The sequence below is a fragment of the Serinus canaria genome, chromosome 1A (genome assembly GCF_022539315.1).
Source record: "Serinus canaria isolate serCan28SL12 chromosome 1A, serCan2020, whole genome shotgun sequence".
Classification (NCBI taxonomy): Eukaryota; Metazoa; Chordata; class Aves; order Passeriformes; family Fringillidae; genus Serinus; species Serinus canaria.
This window is the reverse complement of record NC_066314.1, coordinates 62172598-62199641: the sequence shown is the minus strand read 5'-3', so window position 1 is coordinate 62199641 and position 27044 is coordinate 62172598. Positions and strand designations below refer to the sequence as shown.

At 37.6% G+C, this 27044-nt stretch overlaps 1 protein-coding gene across 2 annotated transcripts in view; it reads left to right on the top strand.

The window, feature by feature from the left end:
* Positions 1 to 27044, top strand: part of IGF1 (insulin like growth factor 1) — a 52195-nt gene that overhangs the window by 15828 nt on the left and 9323 nt on the right. For both annotated transcript variants that reach the window (XM_009094196.4, XM_018918732.3), the window contains exon 3: positions 23707 to 23888. In XM_009094196.4, the coding sequence (XP_009092444.1) occupies positions 23707 to 23888 (182 nt within the window). The remainder of the gene's footprint in view (positions 1 to 23706; positions 23889 to 27044) is intronic.

The following is a 27044-nucleotide window of genomic DNA, read 5'->3' as shown; positions in this document are numbered from 1 at the left end:
ATGCACATCAAAAAACTCCCCTTTTTTAACATTATTCAGACCATCCTGAAAGGTTTGTAGTGTAATTTTTAAGATCTACCATTCAGTTCTTCATAGGATCATAGAATGTGCTGAGTTGGAACAACACCTTCAGGATCATTGAATCCAACTCCTGACCCTGCAGAGGACACTCCAAGAGTCACACCATGTGCCTGAGAGCACTGTCCAAATACTTAAACTCTGTCAGGCAGGGTGCTGTGCCCACTTCTCTGGGGAGCCTGTTACAGTGCCCAATCACCCACTGGATGAAGAATCTTTCCCTAATATCTATCCAGAACCTCCCTTTACTCATCTTGACGTTGTTTCCTCAAGTCCTGTCGCTGGTCACTATGGAGAAGGGATCAGTGCCTGCCCCTCCTCTTCCCCTCACAAGGGCATTGTAGGGAAATGAGGTCTCCTGTCAGGCTTCTCCTCTCCAGGCTGAGCAAAGTGCCCTCAGCCATTCCTCATACAGCTTCCCCAAGGCCCTTCGCCATCCCCATGGCCTACTCTGAACACTCTCTAAGAGCTTCATGTCTGTTTTACATTGTGGCACCCAAAAGTGCCCCAGCACTGGAGGAGAGGCCACCCCAGCCCAGAGCAGAGCAGGACAATCCCTCTCTTGCCCTGTTGGCCATGCTATGCCTAATGCCCCCAGGACAGGACTGGCCCTCCTGGCTGCCAGGGCACTGCTGGCTCATGTTGAACTTGCCATTGACCAGGACCCCCAGCTCCCTCTCTCCTCTCCAGCCTCTCTCAGTCTGTTCACACAACCAGGGTTGTCCCATCCCAGGTACGCACTCCAGCACTGACTTGTTAAGCTTCATGTAGCTGATGATTGCCCATCTCTGTAATTTGTCCAAATTCACACATAATTGTTTGCAAAAATGCCTAAATTAGTCTCGATTTTGTGGCAGCAAGATGGCTATGTGTAAAAGATTGAAAACTAACTTTTGAGTAATAGAGTGTAACTCTATTTTCAAAAAGCAGCAGGAGTCTCATGAATAGCCAGTGAGATTTTTGAAGATCCTAAAGGCATATGAGTCAGGTTTTTAGGTATTGAAGAGGCAGAGGGACACTTAGGAGATTTTTCAAAAGCAGTTATGTATCTAATTTCCACTAAAATCAATGATAGGTGAATCTAGGCAGGTTTTTTTGGTTTTGGTGGGTTTTTTTGGTTTGGTTTGGTTTTTGTTTGATTTGGCTTTTTTATCCTTCCAGGAATATGCCTGTGTTTTTAGTTACCTCAGCATCTTTGGAAATACAAGTCAGGGTCCTTAGTTACTTGTATAAGTTTTGCTTACGGACCTTATTGACTACTTGTGAAAAAGTTATCACTATTAAAAGCTCTTCAAAATGAGAATTGGCATAATGACTTGGCTTCCCCTCTGACGTTAAACACACTAATACGCTTAGTATGAAATCTTCTTATTTCTAGCATAAATATGTGAGGCATCAGATGAAAGCTAATAATTTCCCAAGCAGGCTAAAAATAATGATGGCTGAATTTGAATAAATATTCTAAGAGGCATTCTGAAACAGACAGTGGATAATAAGTACTGTAAATTCTACCTTTCTATTAACCTCATTTGCAAGATGCCAAAGCCTAAACACGCACCACAAACAATACTGGATGAAAACCAAACATGAGAAAAATTATAATCACTGCAGAAAGTCGGAGACAATGCATATCTTATCATTTTATTTGTCTTCTAACCAGGAAAATTTAATTTAAATTCTCACAAAATTCTTTAGGATGTCTTACTTGTGGCTTAGACCTTGTCTCCACTGAAATGAGACTGACTGCACCTAAATTTACTGCAATAATTCAAAGTACATTGTAATATAAGGAATAAGTATTATTTAAAAATATTACTTTATGTAACAACAAATAATACAGGAATATGTAAATTAAACTCACTTGTAAGCATGCTGCAATGCAAACAGAGTTTAATGGAAGAACCAGTGACTGAAGATGTGTCTAGGAATTCCTTAAAATCAGAGAATATTAGTCTTAATTTTGGTCACAGGCCTATGAATTTCACAGTATTATGCACAGCCTGTCATTAAATGACTAAAGCATTTAACAAAAAAATTGTATCCATAGTTATGCAGAACACACACTTCTTGAGAGAAGGAAAAGAATCAGTGTCTTCATTATGTAATAAGTGGTCTCATGCCTTATTGACTTCCAAGATCCAAACATTACAGACAATACTTTCCTCATAAACTCCTTTTAAGTGCTCAGCATAGAAGTGTTTGATTGCAACCTTCAGACAAATACATTGTACACTACATTATCCCAGGAAATCATCTACTCCTCCTAATACGTCTAAGGACTTTTTTGCCCTAGTGACTGCATATCCATCTGGAGATGGAAAAACTTTGATTTCCTAAAGAATTTTTGTACTTCTGCTAGAACTTTGCAGGTTCAAAATAGAATACAAATGTCAATGAATTTACCCTAGCGATAGAGTGAAGTAGTACTTTCCCTTTATACAGGGAACAATGAAGGATAAAGGCAAAACCAAATCTGCAAGTGTGCCCCTGCCTTGAAAGCAGCTTCAGCATATACTCTATCCTACCTGAACTAACAAAGCACTTTTGCCAAAAGATCTGGAAAAAAAAGCAACATAATCCTCCTCTGGTTTTGTTAAATCTAAACACCTTTTCAAAGGCCCATTAACTTCCTTCTACTTTCATTGGAGTACAGAAATTGCCTCATTCCTGTGAGCTGCAGAAATTCCAGAGCACCTCATGTGAAGGACAGCAGCAATGCTCTGACCAAGAGCAAGATTTGCTGCCAAGTGTGGGATGACAAACAGAAGTTAATGCAAAAATGTTTAAAGTTTTAAATTATTGAAATCTCTTAGTCAAGAGATCTGTTTTTTAGATGAACAAGTTAAAAGCAATTAAGAGAAAACATAAAATAATTAAATTTCCTTTTCAGCTAATGAAGGACCCCATGAAAGGTGGAGCAGAAAACCTCTAAATCTCTTTACTAAAAGTTCATCAAGTACTGTAGTTGTGTTAAAACTTCTCAGAATTCACAGAATTGTTAGGGTTGGACAGGACCTCTGGAAATGATGTAATCCAAGCCCCCTGCCAAGGCAAGGTCACCTAGAGCAGGTGACACAGGAACGAGTCCAGATGGGTTTGGAATGTCTCCAAAGAGGGAGATTCCACAACCTCCCTAGGCAGACTGTTCCTGTGCTCTGCTATGCTCAATGGAAAGAAGCTCTTCCTCACGTTGAGATGGAACTTCTTGTGTTTCAGTTTATGGCCTTTGCTCCTCATCCTGTCACTGGCCACCAGTGAAAAGACTCTGGAACTGACCTCTTGGAACTGACCTCTGAGGTATTCTATGATTAGATTAATGAGACTCCCTCTCAGTCTTCTCTAGAATAAATAGACCCAGTTCCCCCAAAGTGTCTCATAAGAGAGATGCTCCAGATCCTGCATCATCTTTGTCACCCTCCACTGCCCCCTCTCCAGTAGCTCCTGGTCTCTCTTGTGCTGAGAACCCCAGAATCAGACCCAGCGCTCCAAATGTGCCTCACCAGGGCCGAGCAGAGGGGGAAGATCTGCTCCTCAACCTGCTGGCCACGCTCTTCCCAAGGTACCCCAGGATACCATCGGCCCTCACTGCCAGCTCAGAGTTTCTTTCTAAACCTTCAGCAATTTCCTGTCTTCTGTAGTGACATGAATTAGTCATCCACACAGGTAGTCAGTTGAAACTACCAACTGACTACCTGTGTGGATGACTAATTCATGTCATCCATTCAAGTGATTTTATGATGTGAGTGTTTAGCACAGACCACCAATGCATTTCTCAACAGCCACCATAAAAATTCAGTGTTTTTCACAGACCAAGCCTTGTTTGAACAGTAATCTACTAAATAAAAAGCCACTTGGTATGTCACCTGATTTCCTTCCAACTTTTTCCATTCTGCATCACTATATTGTACACAACACTTGGAAGACTGGTGGTTCTGAGCAATCTAAACAGATAAATATGATTTTTTTTTGTCAAGTGAACTGGCCTCAATTTGACTTTTTTTTTTCCCCTCCAGACAAAGAAATTGATAAGTTATAGTTGCCAAAATGCCAGTATAGATTGATAATATCTTGCTAAAGTATTAATTTTAGTGTTTCCCTATAGTCTCAGAAGATGGAGAGATGGCTTGGAAAACTAAAACTTAATTTGTATGAAAAGTAGATTGGTTTTTTTTCTGGAACAGCTACAATCACAGAAAACTGAAACATGCAGCTGAAATCTGAAAGTCCCATCATTCCTCATTTTGAGCCAGTACTAAAAATTCACCTTTCCTTTCAACTGCCTCTACCTCTAAAGTTTGTATTATATCCTCGTGCTAAGTTAAAAGCACAGTTGTAATGCTGTTGTAAAGGTCTGCTTTGAATTCTTTCTAGACACATTCAAGCTATACTAATTTAGCTGATGGCTGCTTGATTTCAGTGTAGCCAGTGAGAAAGCAAACAATCCAATGACCCCAAGTTCACTGAGATTGCTGGAAAATGAAAACAAGGGTTTTGGAAGGCCAGTGCTTCAACACATAAAGAAATATATTGAATACTTCAAAAGATATAAAATTCTTAGAACTGTTGGACAGGCTTCTGTGTGGGAACTTTCCTGTCCAAGTGGCATTGCTAAATACCATGGCACCAATCAGAGGGCTGACATCATATTGTTGTGTAACTCATAACCATAGCAATGTCACTTCTTAAAATGCATTATATGTGCATTCAGCTTCTTAAAATCTCAGCTGTGTCAGCTATTAAATAAAGTACAGTTCAGGAGATCTATTTTGAAATATGAGCTCTTTGTATTTTGTATAAAGGAAACAGAAAATATAAAGCTTGTTAAGCCAGTGTTAAAAGTAGAAGTTTGGATTCAGACAACAGACACAGACGAGGTTTCATCACCAATCTAATTCACAGTTATATAGTCTAGTAAGACAGCTAATAGTGATAATATTAATGGACAGCAATACACTTTGGCTTTTACATTACAAATGGGCCAAAATGCACCAAAATATATGCAGTCAATTAAAAAAAAAAAAAAAAAAAAAAGAAAAAAAAAAGAAAAAAAAAACCCCATAGCATACCCAAATTGCTGAGTAAATGGTCCAGGTACCAGCCCAAGTGAGTTTAATACGGGTTTGGTCCAACAACTACAAGCAATGGAGAAAAACATGTAACAGAAATTGGGAATGTAATCCTCCTCTCCTTTATTTCAACCCTAAGTGGCCTTCCAGAGAAACATTATCTTCTCGCTGGAACAACAGAAATTGCCTCATTCCTGTGAGCTGCAGAAATTCCAGAGTAGCTGCTCTGCAGGGCAACAGCAAAGCCCTGACCAAGAATAGTCCTTCTTGCCAAGTGGCTGGTGATAAACAGAGCTCAGCACTGCCAGGTACTAGTAAAGGGAATGACACGTACCCCTTGCCTCTGGTGACATGTGGTATGGAGTAGCTGGTGTTATCTATTATCTGTCCTTTTGGAATATCAGCATGTTGGAACTATAAACCAGAGGAACTAATGTCAGTTTGATTGTGCCTTTCTGTGACCACAGTCAGCAGCAGTGGTGTGATGTAGCCTTTGCCCTCCTGATAATCCATCAAGGAAAACACCAGCACTGTGTTTATGACGCATAAAAATATGAAATAAAAGCTCACTGTGCCCCTTAGGCTGGCCTGTTTTCAGTGAGATTTGAGGCTATTCATTCAGAAGATAAGGGATGATGTGTTCCATGCAACATCATCATCTCAGGTAGTCAATATTACAGCTTCTTTGGCAGAGATAAAAATACCTGAATTTCTCTAGTAACCAGACCACCATCTTGCCTTTCAACACCAGGTAATCATAAATGCTTCTTCCAGTGCACAAGACTTCTGGACACAGATTACTTACAGAATCAAACCCACAGTCACTTGACTGATATGTTGCATAAGATGATCTTGTTCCTAGCCAATTTCTTAAATGTACAGAAAATTTAATTATAAATTTTGCAATCATGAAAAAGAAATTATGAGATGTTAAAATGTAGGAGTCCAGCAGTATGCAGTTGTGACCAGCACAGTCCCTTTCTGTGACTTTCAGTCCCTTTCTGGATTCTTTCTGTGCATTCCAAGAATCCAGAAATTAGACTTTCTAACATGAGAAGCCTAATTGGTGTAAACCATCTTCCATATTTCAGAGAACAGACAAAGTGTTTCTTTAGATAAAAAATAGATAAGAGTAAGCAGGTGGGAGGGCTAGGACTATTTCTGGCTATGGGACTAACTGGTTTGCATAACCTTGAACCAACTAATTTTATCTGTATTTGTCTAGCTTTCACCACGTGTGAAAATGAGGCAATGATGTTTATTCACCTTTTAAAGCTGCTTTTGAAATCCCCTGAGTCAGGTAACTATTCAGGTCCAACAAAACACTACTTTTTAGAAGCTCACCCACATATAACCTAAATACTGCAAGGGTTAAAGTTTTAAGCTAAGTGTCACATTGCAGCACTGATGATAAATTATAGGTAATATCCTATCAAACTTAGGAAGACAGTTCAGTAAATACAAAAAAAAATAGGTCTGTTTACATAAGGGATACAAATTGGCTACTACTTTCAGTCTAGAAGTTAATATATGCCATATTACTGCAGAGAATCCTGCAAACCCTTTTAAAACAATGTTATAACAGTTTACATAAAACTTAATGGCAAGTTAAGTAGATCACCCCAGCAGGCCCTCTGCTTACTGCAGGAATATGGCGCAGAGTTCATAGGTTACTTGAGACTCATTCTCCCAGCCAAACGAGTCAAACAATAACACTTTTAGGCACCGAAACACTTTTCCTCAGTTTTCAGCAGAAGCAGATGTGGGACTGACTGCACAATGGACAAAAAGAATACTTTGAAAAGAAAATGACACCAAAAACATAAACTCAGTTTGCAGTTTATCCTTAATCATCTTTACCTTTCACCTTGATGCTAACTTTCTAATATTACCCTCCTCATTTGAAGATCAGTGCAAAGCTTCAATAACTTGAAGGAAGCTCAGTTTTTCATGTTTGCATCAGATTTCTCTTCTAAACAAATTGGTGCAGTGTTTCAATCTTCATTTTACTTTGGGGTGTAAGTTCTGAGTCATCATCATTTAATTTTCTCCAAGCCTCCAGCTTGTGTTTTCTGTTTTTCTTCCTGGATGTGTCATAACAACTAAATTGTACCATCCCAGTAAAATGGTGAAGCCTAGCACACATCTGCCAGCAACAAAATACTGAGCTCTCACTCTAATTCCCCCACACATCCCACTTTTCACATTTCCTTTGCATCCTCTCAATAAAGTGGTAGAGCCTGGTAAGCAATTTCTTTTATTTTCCACAACATTCTGCCAATAAATCAAAAGAACTACCTCAGAGAAGAGCACACTTGCCTTGCATGCTATTTTCCTAGTCCCATTTCTATCAATATTCCCACGAGATTAATTTTCCCAAGTCAGTGACTTCCCTGTAGTAAGGATATCTGTTGGTTCTGGGTCAATGCTGATGAGCTGTGAAGCCATTATTTTTCAGAATTGCTAAATAATTTTGACTTGGAAAAATCACATGAGAAAATTTTTACTGTTTCAAATTTAACAGAAACTCTTTTCAAAAGTTTCCAGTATTCTTAATGTAGAAACAAAAGGAAAAAAAGTCTTAGTCTGAGATTTGAGGTATCCATCATGAATTTAAAGGAGTCAATACTCTAGTAGATTTCTTTTAAAAACTTCCATTATACAACAGAATTGCATCAGGGAGAAAAGAAGGTGAGAATTAGCAATAAGAGAAAGGTGTTACAAAAAAGGCAGAAAAACCTCATCTAGAAAGAGGTGACAGCAATGAATCAGAACAAAATGTAATTTAAGACAGAGGAGCCTTTAAAAGTTGCTAACAAAGTTCTGTGTTTGGCAGCTACCTTACCTGAACTAGGACTTTGACTCCTTTGAGGGTGAATCATGTTTGAACCAGGTTTCAAGGACAGTTCTGCTCTCACAAACGAGCAGCACATGCAACCTTGTCACATTTTCCTTCCCAGGTCTGGGTTGGGCAGTGACTCCCCTGTAGTAGCCATTGCACATCAGTGGACAGATACACAAATATCGATTTTGCAGCTCTGGTTGGTGCAGACTGTGAAGCATCTCTACAGAAACACCCACACCAACCCACCTGACCACAGAGCAGCCACACCTTGTTTAACTCCTGTACTAGTAGATTCCAAGAAAAAATATTTTTAAGAGAAACCTCACGTCAATGTTCAGATGGGGAAATGTCAATATCAGACAGCAGGTTCACCTATGGCAACAGTAACAAACGACAGAAGCCACTCTAAACAGCAGGAAAGTTGCTAGATGATAATTCCTTGAAATTATCATGAGGGAAGAATAACAAGAAAAACCAAATTAATCACCAGGGGGGTTGGAACCAGATGATCTTTAAGGTCTCCTCCAACCTAAACCATGATTCCTTTTTGCCTCTTCCCCAAATTCCACCTTCACGTGGTCATTCAGTAAAACAGGCCCACACTTCAGGGAGGAGGGGGTTACATTTTAACAGGGGCAAAATCATATAGCTTCCAATCTTAATGTCAGAAATGACTCAATGGTTTTAGCTGCACCTTTTTCTTTCCAACTCCTCTACAAGAAGAAAACAAAACACCTCATGAACCTATAGAATGTGCACAATTCACAAAACCTGAAATCCAGACAAGTTAAGGTTTGGTTAAGTTATAACAGGGTTAAGGCAGAGATTAAAATTAGCAAATGTCAGGCAATCTGGAGATTAGGTGTCATTACAATTAGTGCCAATATTACCATGCCAAACAGTCAGAATTTATGTGTACGATTACCAAACTTTGTGTTCTGTTGCTCAGATGATGATAGTGGATATTTAGTTTGCTTTTGCAGAAGTATTTAATTCTCAAACACTTATATGCACTTTGTGCAGTAAATCAGGAGGAATTGCTCTTTAGGGATTGGGCTGCCCCCCACTGACTCCAGTTTGAGCTATAGCAGATGCCATATAGCCCATCCAGAAAAGCTAACTCTTCATCTTTCTTTTCTCCATCCACTAAATACAACTTAATATAATTGTGCCAGAGCAATGAGACAATAATGAATGAATTGTCCATGAAGAACTCTGGAGCGTTTTCAGCAATTTCTGTAAGGAAATGAGGCAAAATTAATCTGAGCTAGATGCAGGATATGGTACAATAATATCTGTTTTCTTTTGATTAAAAGGAAAGAACAAGTGTTCTGTCACTGATACTTTCTCTTAATCCAGTATGGTGTCTAATGTGAAAATACAAAATGTGAAATAATAAATTTAAAATGTCTGTTCTATTAGAAAACAAGTACTCAATAACTACTACCAATTTCAACACAAAAAATTTGACAATATTGAGTTTTTAAAGACTACATCTTTTGCAATTTTACAGCCTATCACTTTGGAAGACCTTGTGGATATTTGCCAGATGTGATACAGTGGTAGAGGAACTCCACAGCAAAAAGCTTATTTATCCTTAGATCACCTCACTCTTTTCCTCTCCAACCAAAGAAATGATTTCTGAATTTCCTAATGATCTCACAAGATAAACATTGAAAACTAGTAGAGCTAGAAATTACTATATTAAAAGGAGCATTATATTCTTTAAATCTAGTGCTAAGAACATAAACCTTTTCTAAGTCCTACTTATCGGTGCAGTGACGTCATCTTGGAGTAGGAGAAAGATAATCTTCCTTGTTGCTGCTTTATTGAAGAATGGCAAGGAGTCCTGACAAATGTGCTGCCCATTGTGCAGGGATGTTTAAATGCAACCAGCACTGAACAGTCTTTTACATAGGATGGAACACATTGTGCATATTAAAACCCATGTGCTGCTTTCTTTATTTCTGGCATCCTTTCTCCCTACAACACAGGAATATGTTCCAAGTGTTTTTTTTCAGTGCTCTGTCTCTGCTCTTTGCCTTTTCCAGTGCTGCTTCTCTGCTCTTTGCCTTCATTTCACCAGCTGTCACTCCAGTGACATTTCCCAAGCATGAAGCTGACATAGAGCAGGGCAGAGCTTGAGTGCAGAAGCTGTGGAAAACAGTAGCAGTATTTTAAAATATCAACACAACTCAGTGTTTTGGGAACAATTTCCGATATTGTTACTTGAATAGATGCTGTTTTCTACACAGCCACTCACACTGAAGAGAATTCAGTTATTTTAGAAAATGAAAAGCTTACTGAACCATAGCACACTGATGTTTTGTCAGTAAATTTCAGGTTTTTCTGCCATAACACTTCATTTAAATTAGACATTAAGAAAGCCGAATCTGGTTAATACTAAGAAATTTCTGTACAGAAAATTAAGAAAAATATTAATATTGTGACAAAGAGGACAGATAACAGAGGAGAGGACAGATATTTGAGAAGTGTTTTGCTTCCTGATTTTCACATCTTCACTACCAACTTAGTTTTCAAATTTCAGAGCTGCATTTACAAGCCAAAATGACCTGACATTCTAGTCTAAAAAAAAGGTCAAGAATAGTTATCACATGGGGCTGCCTTCTTCCAACAGTTAAGCTTTCTTCTAATTTTCTAGTTATTTTCTTTTATCTGATCTACTGTAGTCCAAAATACAAATACTGACAGGAAAGACTACTGCAACATGCAGAGTTAGTACAAGCAATTTCCTCAACCTGCAAAAACACCAGTTCCCAGTATCGAAATTAAATTAATTCCTCCACTCCAAATGCACAAAGACAAGTCCAAATTATTTTCAATAGTCTCCAGCTATCTTACCTAATTTTAGGAAACATTCAAGGTAAGATTTGCAGTTTATCAGCTGGCTTGATGATGACATTTATGATTCTCATGAGTACCTTTAGGCTGAAAAGTGAACAAATCTTAACTTCTCTTTGCTCAGAAATAGTTCTGTAGTGTTTCTGTTCTTCCCACCTTATGTGGTAGGAAGGAGAGAAAATTACCACAGGCCAATCTGACACTGCTCAGGAGGTGCCAGAGTTACAGCATGCAGAAGCAATTTCTGTGAGGGGAAGACACAGGAGCCTGTTATGTCCTGAAATGCAGGAAAACCCTTGCACTGCAGCATGTTTCCATGGCTCTGGCTTGTAGATGCTGCCACACTGCTAAGCAAGTGTGAAGGGGCCCTCTAGTGTGAATAAGAAATGGACCTACAACCCATAATTTGTACACAAAAACACAGGAGAACAGCACCTATGAATAATGTCACTGCCAGTCTTCAGGCATTTCAACAGGACACACTGCCCAGGAGATTCAACAATTAAAAAGCCTCCTAGATCTCAACTCTGAAGTCAAAAACAAACAAACAAACAAATATGTCATAATATATGGCTGACCATAAAGACAGTCTTAATTGAAAAAAAAATCCAAAAACTTGAGAATAATGTAGAAATAAACTGCAGCCCTTGTCAGATAAATATTTTGTTTAAATTTTTCAATAGACTGTGACCTTAAGAACAATTAATATGAACAATTAAAATGACAGAAAGCCTTTTTTAAACCCTATGTACTAGGGTAAAATTAATCAGTTATCACAGAATAATTCAAATCTTCTAGAGACATAGCCAGTTTGCACAATCATATAACCATACCCAGGAGATTCTAGTGCTCAGATCTATTTGCAAGCAGTGATATGGCAAAAGATCACAGCCATGCAAGTAGAGGAAGACAGACAAAGACATGAAGATATTCCTTCCCACACAGGTCCATAATGTGCAGCTATTTCTGTATAAAAAAGTTTTTGGTTTATGCTTTTTATCACTAAGATTAGGGGAAAAAACCAGCAAGGATCTTGTTTATTTTATTGTCCCCAATTCTAAAGGAGACATACATTAAATATATCTGCTTTAAAGCAATACTGTTATGAAGCTGCACAGAAAAAGCCATATGCAATAATTTATTTTTTGTGGGTTTTGTCTTTAGAGTGATCACAGTTGATTGCATAGCAGTTTTATGATGCTGAATGGAAAGTCAAACCAACTATGAAGTTTAAATTGATAGCAATGTATTTAATGCCCTGCTGTCTAACTGCTAGAGGGATAAACAAAGAACACCTAGAATTCTGGAATGAGTTTAGGAAATTCATTAGAAAAGTTTTGAAGTGGTATAAGAAGAAGTCAAGAAAGAACACATGAGAGACATAACCAATTAACAGATGATGAGAAATTGCAAATAATTAAGCCAAATCACCAGAGATTCGGTTTAGGTAATCATTTGAAAACAAAGAAGAGAAAATTCAGACCAGTTTTAGACAAGAAGCATTGTGGAAGTGACTTCATTGTACTTCCATTTAGGATTTTATCCTGGATGCAGACATGAAACTTTTCTGAATTTCACAGATGGGGGAAATGAGTGAACAGCCATGTTCACTAAACTTGCTGTACTTCTCACTTCTGGAGAGGCTGCACAGCCTCCTTGGGTTATTTTGGCACCTCCTTTTCTGGCAAGCAATGAGGAGTTTAGAGGAATTTAGAAGAAAAAAAAACAAAGGAAAAAATTAATCCAACTTTCCCAAACCACAAAAAATTCAATTTAATTTGGGATACATTTTGCCCAAATTTTCAGTGAGAGCAGTGGTCATATTTTATCCAAAAACTCACTCTCAATGGAAAGAACCCTAAAAGGTTTTGCTACAGAAGACCTGAAAGAAAGAAACATTGTATGCTGGCATCTATATACTCACTAAAACTGTATAAATAATAATAGTGCAGGAGGTTGCAGGTATTTTTTCATTTTTTCAATGACATTTGAGTGGATAATGACAAAGTTGATTTGGATATGTTATTAAATAAAAATCAACTGCACATCTAATACCTGAAAAATTTTTTAATCTCACCTGGACATTCTCCAATTCCTTCCTTGTACCCAACCAGATAGAAGTAGTAAAGAGGAAAAAAATTTCAAGAATGTTGGTGTTTAGGTGGCTTTCCTGTGTGGAAACTTTGTTTTCTATGCCATTTGATTCAGTTTATGTATATCTGTACCAGATTTAATTGTAGGAGTAACTACAATTAACTACTTTAGGCTAGCTATCTGGAAATATTTATGATTTTATTAATTCAAATTCTGGGTACCAACAGGGTATGCCTGAACATCATTTTCCTTCATACATCTTAACTCTTAATTGGAATTCTTAATTGGGTTCTTAATCTCAAATACAGCTAAATAACTTGTAACCTCAGAACTAAATATCTAAAGCTTCACAACAAAGATATTCATACTGATGTCTACGTCCAAGACAAAACTGAATCTCTGCTTTCAGGTGATCAAAAGATTTCTTCAAAGTCCTCCAAGCTTTGAGATTTATTAGCGTGTAAAGGAATAAAAAATGAGTGAAAGGTGTTGAAAACCTGAGAATTAAAAAGGGCTGTGATTTTTAATAACCAACAAGAGATCCTTTAGAAATGCATTTTATAGGAATTACTTGGTTCTACTTTCTCATTTGCTCTGACACTGTGTAAGCCCCCCACTGGCCAATGATGCCTAAGACAACGTTTTTTCTACAATAGTTTTTTTTAAATAACCACCATAGATCCTGAGCAGGGCTAGGCTCAGACTGACAAAGTGGATGACATGATGTGAAAAACACTGGCCCAGCACTAGGAAAAATGATTTTGCAGACAAAGTACATTTAACAGGATTTACAGAGTCACCATTAAGCTTACACATTATGGCACCTATAAGAGAAATTCTAAACTCTACACACTTATAAGAATACTTATTCATCTTACTGCTTTTCTGCTGTACTGGAGTCACTTGCTTAAATAATTATGGTTGTTGTGGATCAAAAAAAGTCAGTGAGTACCTAAAATGTAAAGGCCAGATCAACATTGCTGCAGCCCTTTTAAAATTTATAGTATTCCCATATGACCCAGAGAAATCTAGTGAGGAAAAAGGACAACAGGATTGCAAAATAAGAGAAGTCATTCAAAAACATCTTTAACTGATGTAAAACTTTCAATCATTAATCAAACTTCAGTTGGAAAGAAAATAATAAAAGAAAGGAATAATTCTGGTTACTTATAAGAACTTCTCTTTTAATGGAAATTAGCTCTCAAAACCTATGAACTTCCCTGAGAAGACCACTGAAATTTAACAAGTGAGAACAGAAAAATAATTTATTCAAAAACTACATTCCCTTTTAGGAAGCGTGACCACAGAAGTCATTGTCAGCCCCCTAAAAGAAGGATTGCATCCTCTTGGTTTCATAAAAGAGCTTTACTGCTTACAAGCACTTCTATTTTCAAGGACCCTACAGAAACTGTAGTTTTGGTACTTAAGGTTTTATACTGGAACTGATTTCTGCCTGCACTATACCAGTGTTCCGCTATAATCCCCCTGCATGCCTTCAGCAATAACAGGGTGAGCTGAAAGACAAGGAGAGCAAGAGTAGTTTAATCTCTTATTCAGCACTGACTTCTTTTTCTTTATGTTCCTTTCACTAAAATTGATTTTCCTAGCTTCTACTTGCAAAACTAAATCACTAAAGGATGGAGCTACAACTGGTAGTGTGAGTGAAAGATGAACCAAAAGTAATCGTATTTTAGCTAGTTTTAGTTCTGGTTTTGTTTCCAGCCACAATGGACTGTCCCTTTCTCATCCCAATGACCTCATCCTCACTCCCTAATGACTATGTACTCCTCTGGAAAGTTTCACTTTTATCTCCTTTGACAAATTTAACAGGAGCATCATGACCTCAAATGAATGTTTCACTTCAAGATTATATTTTTACACGTCCAACTGACTCAAAAATATGGTTAAAGAAAGACAGGTATATAGTTAAAGCCTGGTGCTTATGTTGATGTAGGTTCAGTTCCTGGCAGTGACACAGCCTTCTCTTGTGCAAATAATTGATAGTTAGATTCCATAAATATCAATCAAATTAAGTCCTTATCTTTCTCTGCAAAGAGCTCTTGTAATTTAGGATACAGTACTGTTTAGCATCACGGAAGATAAAAGAATCTGTCTAAATCTTTCTGTCTTAATTTCCCTTCTGAATGTAGTGGTTAATTTGTACTTTCTAATCAGGAATCTTGCAAGTCAGTCTTCACAGGTAAAAACATCCCAACATGGAAAAAAGTAGCTGACAATAAAAAAATTAGTTTTTTGGGAAATGCTTCACATCTGAAGTGTTGGCTGTAAGAAAACTACATGCTGGACTTTCACCAAAAGCATTAAGTCATCTGACCATGCTTAAAGTAACTTCTGGAGTAATTCATGTTGTTGTACAGAAAAGTTCAGTAACTGAAAGTCTAAAGAAGATTCAGGACTTCATAGGTACAAAACTGAATCTTGTTCATTCCTTAGGCTCTGTTGCTGCATCATTGCACAAGGTTGGATGCTTCTCCCTGGCAAAGCCCCTGGCAATGGTGTGAGATCTTACTAGACAGAGCCCAGAGCCCATTAGGGCAAACCCACACCAAGTTAATGGTGTCAGTCAGGAGTGAGCCAGGTCCTTACTGACCTTACCTTCTTTTCCCCTCCCTCTTTCTCTTCTATTGCCATACCTTCAGAACCATTAAGGTTGGAAAACACCTTCAAGATCATCAAGTCCAGCCTTTGACTGCATACCACCTTGCCCACTAAACCATATCACAAAGTGCCTACAGGTTTTTTGAGCACTTCCAGGGGTGGTGACTCCATCCTCCCCTGATCAGTCTGTTCTAACACTTGACCACCCTTTTAGTGAAGAAATTTTTCCTGACATCCCACCTGAACCTCCCTTGGCACCACTTGAGGCCATTTCCCCTTTTCCTATCACATTCTACTTGGAAGAAATAAAAATCGACCAACCCTCATCTCCCTACAGCCTCATTACACGTGGTTGTAGAGAGTCAGAAGGTCTCCCCTGAGTCTCCTTTTCTCCCTGCTAAACATTCCCAGCTCTCTCCCTCAGCTGGCTCCTTATCAGTCTGGTGTCCCAAACCCTTCCCCAGCTCCGTGCCCTTCTCTGGACACAACCTCAATGCCTTTCTTGTAGTGAGGGGCCCCAAACTGAGCACAGCACTCCAAATGTGACCTCACCAGAACCAGGAACAGAGGGATCATCACTGCCCTGGTCCTGCTGGCCACATCATTGCTGATAGAAGCCAGGATGTCACTGGCCTTCTTGGCCACCTGGGCCCACTGCTGGCTCATGTTCAGCTGCTGTCAACCAGTACTTGTTTCTAATAAGGAAATGAAAATTGCCTATGTCTCTGGTAGGTGACATTGGCCTGTGACCACCTACTTAATCCTCCTGTAAGGACTATTCTGTAGAAATAAAAATTAAGACTGTAATGTGTGCCAATATGTGCACTCCTGGACAATGGGAAATGTATTGGATTGGACTTGGAACAGCCATTCCCACCTTCTGCCTCTAATTAGATGATGGTGCCAAAATGCAAAAGCTGGAGTATCATGCTTGGCTTTTGCTATTTGCTTTCATTTCTCAGCCTAAAGCTGAGAAAGAGTAACTACAGAGCTAAAAATTCTGATTACAAAGTGCAAAGCAATGTACTGCATGTTATGTGGTCAGTGGCATTAACCACATATCAGTCATTCTGCTCCACACTGAACGTCAGTATCCTCTTCTTCTTACCTCCTTCAAGGAATCTCAGCACATCCATTCCCTGCAGTCTCTCTAGATGCCACTAAGACAATATTTACTTACTGAACTTTAAAGCTGGAAGGAAAAGCAAGTGTTCAATACCAGCATATTGAAAAGCCCGCTAAGGACAGTGGAAATCTTTCCACTGATTTTAGCAGGGCTTGGATCAGGTTATATGTAACTTCTGGCATGTGATTCATCAAGACATAATCCTGACTGCACTAATTTACCAGTGACTTCAGCAATGTTACAATTTCACCTGGTTATACCGTTTCATTATTAGTTTGGTAATCCAAATAAAATGCAGGAAAGTCATGAAGGATATCATGACAGTTCCTCCTTCCACCACACACAATGCTAAGCAATAATTATTTCCTGTGAGAGCATATGTAAGAAAGGGAGAGGATGTATTTTCATTATGGATGGATGTCTGTATTATCATTGCCCTCCTCAATGCACTTTTAGGGGCAATATTCAAATGTAGCAATGACCTACTGGCTTCTAATTATCTTGTCCTAAACCCTGATCAAGCTGGCTATTCTTGCAATAGTGAATTTCTCGTCAGCAAAGCATTTCCCTCGCCAAAGTATATATTTTTTGGCAGCATCTGGCACTTTCCAGCCCTGGAATCTGATGTAGGCTTGTAAATTGTGCTAGGTCTGCAAGGTTTTCACCCTCCAGAGCACTGATTTGGTGCAAAATAAAACATCATATTGTTACCCGTTCTTTTTTCAGTTGTTTTTTTTTTTTCCTCAAAAATATCTAAACACAGAAATTTCTGCTTCATATCCCAGCACAACACTCAAAACTGTAGTGCTTTCTCTTCACATATTGCAAATGGCTTGGGAATTACTGTGTGAAGCATAGAGGCTCTATCACATGCTTAATACATTTGATGGCCTCCAAAACAGCTATTCCATAGCAAGAGCAGAGTACAGCAATCCTGTGTGTGAGAAGAAAATGTTACAAGTGCTGTACTTTGGAAATAAGTTAAGGGGAAGACAAGAACTCCTTCCCAATGCTACAATGAAGAGGAAAAAAGTTTCAGAAGGATATTTCTATAAGCAAAAACTCATTTAACTCTGGGACAGACTAAATAAACACAGTCACACAAATTACAGATTAAGATCTTCTGGAAAAAAGCTACACTTGTCTCACTGACTTTAAAGAAGTTAAATAGTTATTTTACTCTGCATTTGAAATATCAAAGAGCTATCTTCTTTTCAAAAGATGAAGCTCATAAATCTCACTTATTCAGGAAAAACACTCTGTGAAGTCCTGATAGAGTTCTCTTATAAATCAATACTGAGAGTCCATGTTTTCCAAGTCTTACTTGCTAGGATTTCAGAGCAAAGAGCAAACATCTTATTGCATTGGACTCAGTAGTTAATACAATCTAGAATTCCACAAAGCAGTAGCTGTAGTGCAATATCTCAATATTCACAAATGCAGATGCTTTCATAAAGATTTTACTTGTGCATACTGATAAAGCTTATCCTCTATTCTCATGCATATTAAATTAGATTTCAGAGCTAGGGCATCCATTCATTGAGCATTTATAAATGCTAATATATGCTCATTTTGATGAATACAAACAAAAATCAGTCTAAGCATAATAATTTTTTGCATTAACAAAACATTGAAGGAAAATGGAAACTAAATATTAAATATTGTCACTTCAAAATGCTTGCAACTTATTTACATGAAAATCAGATTGCCTACTTTGCACATTTAAACCTTGAGGTATTCCTGGTAGGGGACTTTACAACAATCCCCAAGATTTATTTGCTTGTTTGTTTATTTGCTTGTTTGTTTGTTTTAACACTTCATAGAAGTATCAAAACCCAGGCATTTCCTGCTGATTGAACATTGACTCATAATTTTACAAATACAGATGAGAAATTCCAGAGTACTCTCAAGAAGTATTACCAATATAACACTAATCCATGTGTTCAAGATTACAAGGAGATGAAAAGTGATATCAACAGTCTCTTATTTTGCATATGAAGGCATTTATAATGCAAAAATAGACAGTACTAGACTAAGATACAGAATTTAGTCAAAGAGGTACAGAGATACATAATTAAACAGCACACTGGCTGGCATGTTCTTTAGAACAATTTGCCATATTTAATTGTTAAATTGAAAATGAAAGCAAATAGGTTTGTACTCCACCAGGAGTGCAAACATTCTGTGATTTAGGACAAATAATTTTTAATTTCATTCATTTTCCTTGAGTTCAGTTTCCTAGAAGAAGCTGTGCATGTATGCTAAGACTAGGTCAATTAGATTTATCCATAGCTGATGAAAGAACACTGTTTCCTTCAGAAGACAAGAATGAATTTAATTTTATGCAAAGCAGTCAATACAGAAAAAATTCACTCTCAATACACACCTGCCTGTTGATTCCACTGTCTTAAACTAGATCCCCAATTTTCAGAGACCAAAGATGAGCAAGATGAATCTCAAGCTCAGCATCCCTAGCCTTCTGTGCCACCATAAGACACACAGCACATTCAACTCAAAACCTTTCCAACCACCAGCTCCCAATCTGGACCTAGCACACAGGAGGTTCTTGTTCAATTACTGTGCTGTAATACAGCAACACAAACTCTCAACATGTTGTTCAGGCCACAGAAAAATCTTGTCTCACTGACCTGCTGCCTTACAGGATGCTCCCATACCTCCTGATGCTGTAAACTGCTATCAATGCTTCCAAATTGCACCTGACCCTAACGTTTTGATGGAAACATTTTGAGTTTCTTGCTGCAAGACTACAGCACTATAATAGGTCAATGGTCTTTCACCATACTTTAAAAGCTGCAGCTGAAGATTGACTCTAATACTAGATTAGGACTAAGTGCACTGTTTTTCAGATTTATGATATATTTCTGAATTACAGTCTGCAGGGCACTCGAGTTCTACTGTTTGGCTAAAAAGACACAACAGCAAATATAAAGAGTCACATAAAAGTTCCAGAACACATAAACCCCCTTTCCTAGAGTCCTAGATTAGATTAGTTTTGCATTTATCCTGGGCTATTTCTCATGTAATTGCTGATAATAATACTACAACAGCAGATTATGGTTCTACACAGATTGCCTAGATAACCTGGCATTTGAAACTTCTGCAGTCCACCTACACCAGCTCTTCTCACATAGAAACCAGTGGTAGAGCAGATCCAGTGGCAGCAACAGGAAGATATTTTGGAGGGATGAGGAGGAGCAGAAAGAAACCAAGTGTAAACAAGTCCTGCTGAATTACTTCAGTAACTTTGCATCATTTAAAGGGAAGTGCTGTTAGAGAAGAAGCCAGCTGTTTAACTATTGGAATCCTATACCTTGGACTGCTTTCAGGAGACATCACTGTGACTGGACTTGATATCTTCTTGTCATGCACTGAAGGAGACATCCACAGATTTGATAAAGCAGATTAAATAAGAGCCAAATATTCTATTAAGCAAACTTTGACCTACATGATATGAAATCCTTTTGATCTAGCCACTGACAAAAAAGGAAAGAAACCTCCAAGGAAATCAGTGTACATCAGCAAAAAGGAATGCCTAGGACTGTTGTATGTCCACAGGCAGCACTTTGAAGGTTGAGTAAATAGAAGGGACTTTTGATAACAGCTGGAAGGCAGCACTCAAATTATGTCAGAAAGATGAGAAAGAACTATGTGGGTTCCCAGTGTAGCGACACAGAAGGTGCAGTCCATACTGAAGGTAATACTATTACAACAAACATAAGGAGGAGAAATTACATTAAAAGTGCAGAACCACCTGCCATTTATTTACCAGGATGGAGTCCTGTCTAGAAAGCAACTGAAGTGCTCAGTTATATCAGCCCCTATGCAGGAGAGCAGTCAGGCATGTGCTCACTGTCTAATATGTGATTTAATCCAACACACCACGTAGGAGCTTGAACATTTGCCTAGATCTAAGTGCATACTTTGTTAACTTGATGAACTGGGACCATCTGACCCTGCAGTCCTGCCAGAACAGATGGGCTCAACAGTGATAACATCTGTAGAAGTGGTGGTATCTCCCTGTAATTCTTTATCTCATCTTTCCCTGTGATAGCATCTTTGTAGACTGCAACACTTGAGAGGTCAGCAGCAATTTAAAATCTATTGCCTAAAAATTACTTTAGTCATCAGACACTTCTCATTTATGATTGTGGATCATGATTACTGAAAAGAAGTATTTTTTCTGCTAATTTGCTCTCTCTGTTGTACAGCACTTTAGGCGATATCACTTTCTACATCACACAAATTTTAAGTATACTTGATTGCTTTGGTCTTTTGAAAGCCTTGGGAAAATATTTATTGGAATAAAAAATTCCAACTTCTCAATACTAATGTTATCTTTATATAAAGGATGAGCATTTATTATGCCATGAGATGCACAAATATTTAAGCCTGCAAATAAGTTAATGTCATGTTTCATCATCATTGATGTGATAGAGATTCTATTCCCATCTTGTTACATTTCCCAAACAAGGTCTTAGAAGAGATATCAGACATTATATAATCCATAAAATTATTATTCTGTAAGAAAAATACATAGATGTCTTTGGTCTGGCTACTCTAAAAATGATTTTGAAGTAGTCTGAGATTTTCACTAGAAAGATTCCAGGGTTCAGGATTTTATTAACTATTTATGCATATTTATGGTGGTGTGGAAAAATGTTGCTACTGATTACTAAATAAAGCAGGCAGTAGGAATAGGCTAGTAAAGGTACTTATCAACTTTATAATTGATTAAATTAAGACATTGAAGGGTAAAATAACTTGAGCAGAAGCTTTAAGGGTTTACTTACTTGTGAAAAAATGACAGACTGATAAAAGAAAGGGAAGGTTAACTAATCAGTTCTTGTACCTACAGTTCAGCTGGATCTGGCACCTGCATATCTAGGGACAGAATTTGCCCTTCCATGTTTTAAATGGGAACAAGACCAAATGTGGCACACCTCTAGGTATACTGCAAAGTCATGATACTCTACACTTTATCAGGAGCACTCAATTTTAGAATTATTAGGCTGAAACAACCAGATTGGCAGATTTCAGGAAACATCTCCAGGGAAAAGCTTGTATTTCAGATTATAATTCAGTGAGGGAAAATAATTTGGGGAAAAAAAAAAAAAAAAAAAAGAAAAACCCACCAAACCAAACTCCACATCTTAGTATTTGTAGTTCTTTTCAGTGATACATATAAAACAACACACACAGATAGATACAAACCAAAATATTACTGTAATCTACTCCAGGCTTGCTGTAATGTTTAGTCTTATGAAACAAATAATTTAGCAGGCAATGTACAATATAGAGGCCTCCAGTGGATTGCAATATACTAAGTAAGCATGTTTTTCTTTTTGTTTAATTTATAGTCCCTGGAGGAAAAAAAAAAGGCATTTTAAAACCCTGTTTCCTGGTTTACAAAGCTCATAGGGATAGTTAGTTCTTAACTGGCTGAGTTGCTGGCTAAAATGTGAGACTCACTGTACCACCAGAGGTCTTTTCATTTGCTAACATTCTAAGGCCTCAAGGGTTCTTCATCAGTGGACACATATTTAAATCACAGGGAACAGTAAAATGTAGTGCTGTCTTTTCAAATTGACAACTGCAGGACAAACATAGGGATTTCAACCTAGACTTTGCTGTATAAGCATTGGGGGTAATAAGTTCCCAAAGAGAAACTGAATATTCATCTTTTTTGATGTCCTAAACCTTTACTTAACTTGAGTAATTCTTCAAATGTAAACTACTGCCAAACTCTTTGAAATAACAGATTTTTGGTCTCAGTGATATAACTGAGAAGGAGAAGAGAAAAAAAAAAGGCAAGAAAAGAAATTGGTAGAGCTGACTGAATTGAGTTACTTCATATTTTGGCTCTTGGCACACTTGCCTTTTTTTCCATATTTTTCATTTTTTAACAAAAGTGGATCATTCTGTAAATGGAAACATTTAATGCTGAAAATGTCAAAACAAAACACTTAATCTTTTCAGAATTTTACTGTCTAAAATCAAATTCTATCAGAATTTTAAAATAGATGTAACAAGTAAGCAACTACTTACTTTTTGTGAATTTACTGTTCCTTCATTTCTAGTTAGTCATAAAAGGGTAACTGCACATCCGACTTGGTCATGTACAAACAATCCCAGGAAATAATGGGTCTTTAATCTCTCTGTAGGACAGCAGAACATTTAGCAGTTACAAAGGAAATCATAAACCACAGGAGGAAAAAAGACAAAATATAAATGTGTAAGAGTTGTATGAATGAAAATGTTGGCCTTTACTGCAGCTGAGTGAAAAATGCAAAATATTTGCTAATTAAGTGTTTTCCATAGATAGCTGGTACAAATGCAAAGCACAGGAAAGCTATGCAATATCAGTCCCATCTCTCATCTTGTGCAAATCTATGGAAAATAAAAATCTTCCACTTTTATCTGTTCCAACAACCTTCCTATTTCATTGCTGACTTTGTTACTTTGATTCCCGCTTCCTACTTTAGAGATGGCAGACCTTACAGCCTGTGCAGTGGTACACAGTATTTCCCCTTTGGAAAACACTTTGCACACAGTACCTCGGTGTAGCCTTTTTTGTTAGGAAATACTTGCCTAAAACACAGTTGTGATCCATGGTTTTTACACACCAGCTAAAAACAAGAGCTGGCTCAACAATCATTTTTCATACAGAAGCTAAAAGGTAAATTTCCTTTGTAAGGTGTCCAGATGTAAGATTTCAGCTTCCTTCCTCTCCATTTTTGAGGTAATGCAGTTCAGTAAAATATTTTAATAATACTTTTCTAAGAAGGCATAGATTTGCTCAAATGCTTTAATAACAACCACACAAAGAGATCAAAGCTGTCCATTTCCAGGAATATCTGGAAAGGAATATTCAAAGGCAGCCTCTACAATGGCCATTGGTGATTCAGTTAACATAATACACCTCAGTAATATGACTGCTCCTGAGACCTTTGCATTTCCTTTCTAACCCAAAAACTTCCCCTTTGTGTTTTGAACAGGCAAGCCCACGGGGTATGGATCCAGCAGTAGACGCTTACACCACAAGGGAATAGTGGATGAATGCTGCTTCCAGAGCTGTGACCTGAGGAGGCTGGAGATGTATTGTGCTCCAATAAAACCGCCCAAATCCGCGCGGTCCGTACGCGCCCAGCGCCACACCGACATGCCAAAAGCACAAAAGGTAGGTCAGGCTGGCAAAAATTCCCAACCAGCAACCAAACCAGACCAACAAAGAAAAGAGCCAACCAAAAAAAACCCTATGTATTTTAGGGAAGGAAAATTCTATCAAGCATACCGTTCACATTCTCTGAAAAAATCCCTTCACCCAGGATTTTTCTCCTGGGAAGCTGAGAAGCCTCAGAGAAAAGGAAAACAATTCTTATCTCATTTGCTTCTCCTCTGTTTTGCTCCTTTGGAATGTGTTTAGAGATTGTTTACCACAGGTGATTGTTTCATTGGATTCTGGTGTGAGCTGTTTGACTCTTTGGCCAATCAGGGCCAAGCTGCATCAAGACTCTGGAGAGAGTCATGAGTTTTCATTATTAGCTTTTTAGCATTTAGTAAGTTTTCTGTTTTCTTTAGTATAGTATAGTATTCTTTAATATAATAGAGTATTTTAAAATAATAAATTAGCCTTCTGAGAACATGGAGTCAGATTCATCATTCCTGCCTTCATCGGGACATTTCCCAGCAAATTCAATAATCAAGGCTGGTAACATACTAAACAATTGGTGTGTTCTGCCTGCTAGATTAAGTGGAACTTTGGAAAACAGTTGCCAAGGTGGGAAATAAGTGGGAAGTGGTGTGTTTCCTCTCATCTCTTAGAATACTGAATAAAACATGGAATTTCTAAACCAGTAGTTGTGAGGTCTTATCCTGCCATAGGGTAGTAAGTGACAAGAATCTACATCATCAATCATAAATACCACCTAAGACTTCTTTCAAAAGAGAAACTAAACACTGAATGTTTAACAACTCATCTATCCCAAATCTCTTCACTTATCCTTCCCTTTTAGGTAGAGATAGAGTGGAAATCAGAAGGAAATCAGACATTCTGCCATTCATTTTACATTTAAATGAAAATTTTTTATCTTCATTATTTTCCCCCATTTTTTTTATTTATCAGAACTAAATTAAATGGATAGTCATTGAAATCATTGCAAACTTCATTTTAACTATTTAAAATTCAATATTTATATATTCTCCAAGCCAGTTCCAATATTGATTGGTATTATTTATAGAGTTGTGGAGTATCCAGATTTTTGTTCCTCTGATACCAGATATACTGTACATATGTATACTGTATGTATCAACACAGCCTATAGTTCAGAAAACCCATCTTAAACTAGGCTATAATGTTCATGTTCAGTTGTTAAGCTCATGTTCAATTGTCTCTCCTGTTTGAGGTCTGAACATCTGTTTTACATATTATCTGTCTTCTGCTTTAAGTCCTTCATGATTTATTTTATTACAGTTGACCCTGTCTGTCCTACACACATGTTGGCACCACTCCTGCAGTTATCTGAAAATTTTTGCTTACAAGACCTGGAACCTAAGATTTCATAGGAAGTCAGGAAACCAGTGCTGTATATTAAAATCTTTAATATCAACTTTATGAAAAGAACTATTGTAATAATTCCAGCATCCATTCTTTTCCATAAGTCAATTCATAGAATGGAATCCTTTCCCCTTCCTTCCTTAAGAGTTTTCCAAAAACCAGTGTATGTATGATCCTTCCTGGGAAGTGTCACCTTGAGACCTCAAAGGGCACACAGGACAACAAGTGAAGACTTCTTCAGGTGGAACTCAACTGCAGACAAGAAACCCTTGGTTTAGGTTTGTTCCTGTCTGGGCACACATAAACTTAAGGAAAGCTGGAGAGAAGAAAACAGGCTTGGCCAGGAATCAGTGTGCTCCTTCCCATGCTTGTTGCTAAGGAGATGAATAAAACATTGGAGTAAAGGAGACAAGATACCTGCCAGGTCTTTGATGAATCACCACACCACTTTCCTTGGAGGACTAATGAATGATGTCATCTTTAGGCAGCTGTCATCTTCCCAGTTTAAAACATAGCCAGGAGAGCACTGTCTTTTACGGACAGGAAAGACCTTGTATCTCTCTGCAGCATCAGGGGAGGAAGCACTCAGGAGGGGTACTGGAAGAAGAAAAAAAATAATAGGGAGTATGTAATTGAGAAATTGAGAGAGCATAGCTGCTAAGAAATCATCCCAGAAATTGAAAAAGGAAAAAAAAATCAAGAAGTGAAAAGGACAGTAAAAGGACAATGGGGAGCAAAAGAGAAAATAAAAGGGCGAGGGAATTAGATCAAAGAGGTCAAGAAGATAAAAATTTGCAAAACAGAATGAAGCAACATGCATCCCAAATAAAGGATGGAATTTTTAGAAAATGTGAGAGAAAATTAAATTAAAGATAAATTAATACTAAAGAAAACACCTTTAAGGAAACTGCAAATGTAAAGGACCATTTTGAACAGAATAAAAGAAATCATAAATGCTTCTCTCCATAGGAACTCTGTAATAAAATAACAAATCTGATGGGAAATACAAACAAATTTTCATTTTTATCTGTGGATGAAGTATATTAGTTTGAGGAAAAGAAAATACAGAACAGGTAGGAGAAACATTCAGATTTCTGATAGATAAAAGGAAAGTATACTGGAGGGAAGAGAAGCAGAATTCAGTATTAAAAACCAGTAAATATCCTCCTTTAAGTTTTTTCTTTCTGTTTTCTTTTTGCAGTCAGTTGTACATGCCACCATTAAGTAAGGCAACTGTTTTCAAATTTTTTTGACACACTCTCCCAGGATGAATGTATTTAGCTAGCTCATAGTGTTGATATGCCACTGATTTTAACTAATACAATAGATATGCTTAAGTCAAATTATTTTTCTGTTAAACAATGTTTCCTTCAATATGATATGATATATATGAGATCCATATCTTCTTCATAGAAAGTAATATATATATATATATATATATATACACACACCTATGATTATATATATACCACCTCTTCAAAATTTTCATATTTCGATGCAAGATGTAAGGTAGGACTAGGTGCAATATATAGGAGGCTGTTCAGTTCCTCTCAGATTTCATGGAGAATCAGTTTCTTGTGCATTTCATACATTGGATAATCTTTGTTCAGCATCTCCTCAATCTTTTTAAATGGCAAATCCAGGATTGGGGTTTTGGTTTAGTGTTTCTAGTGCTTAAACAAGTGGTCTATTTCCCCAGTTCCTTGTGCAGATGTTTCCTGCGAGGCACAATTTGGTAGATGATCTTAGTTCAGTGAAGTAGGGATCTTCCCTTATTTC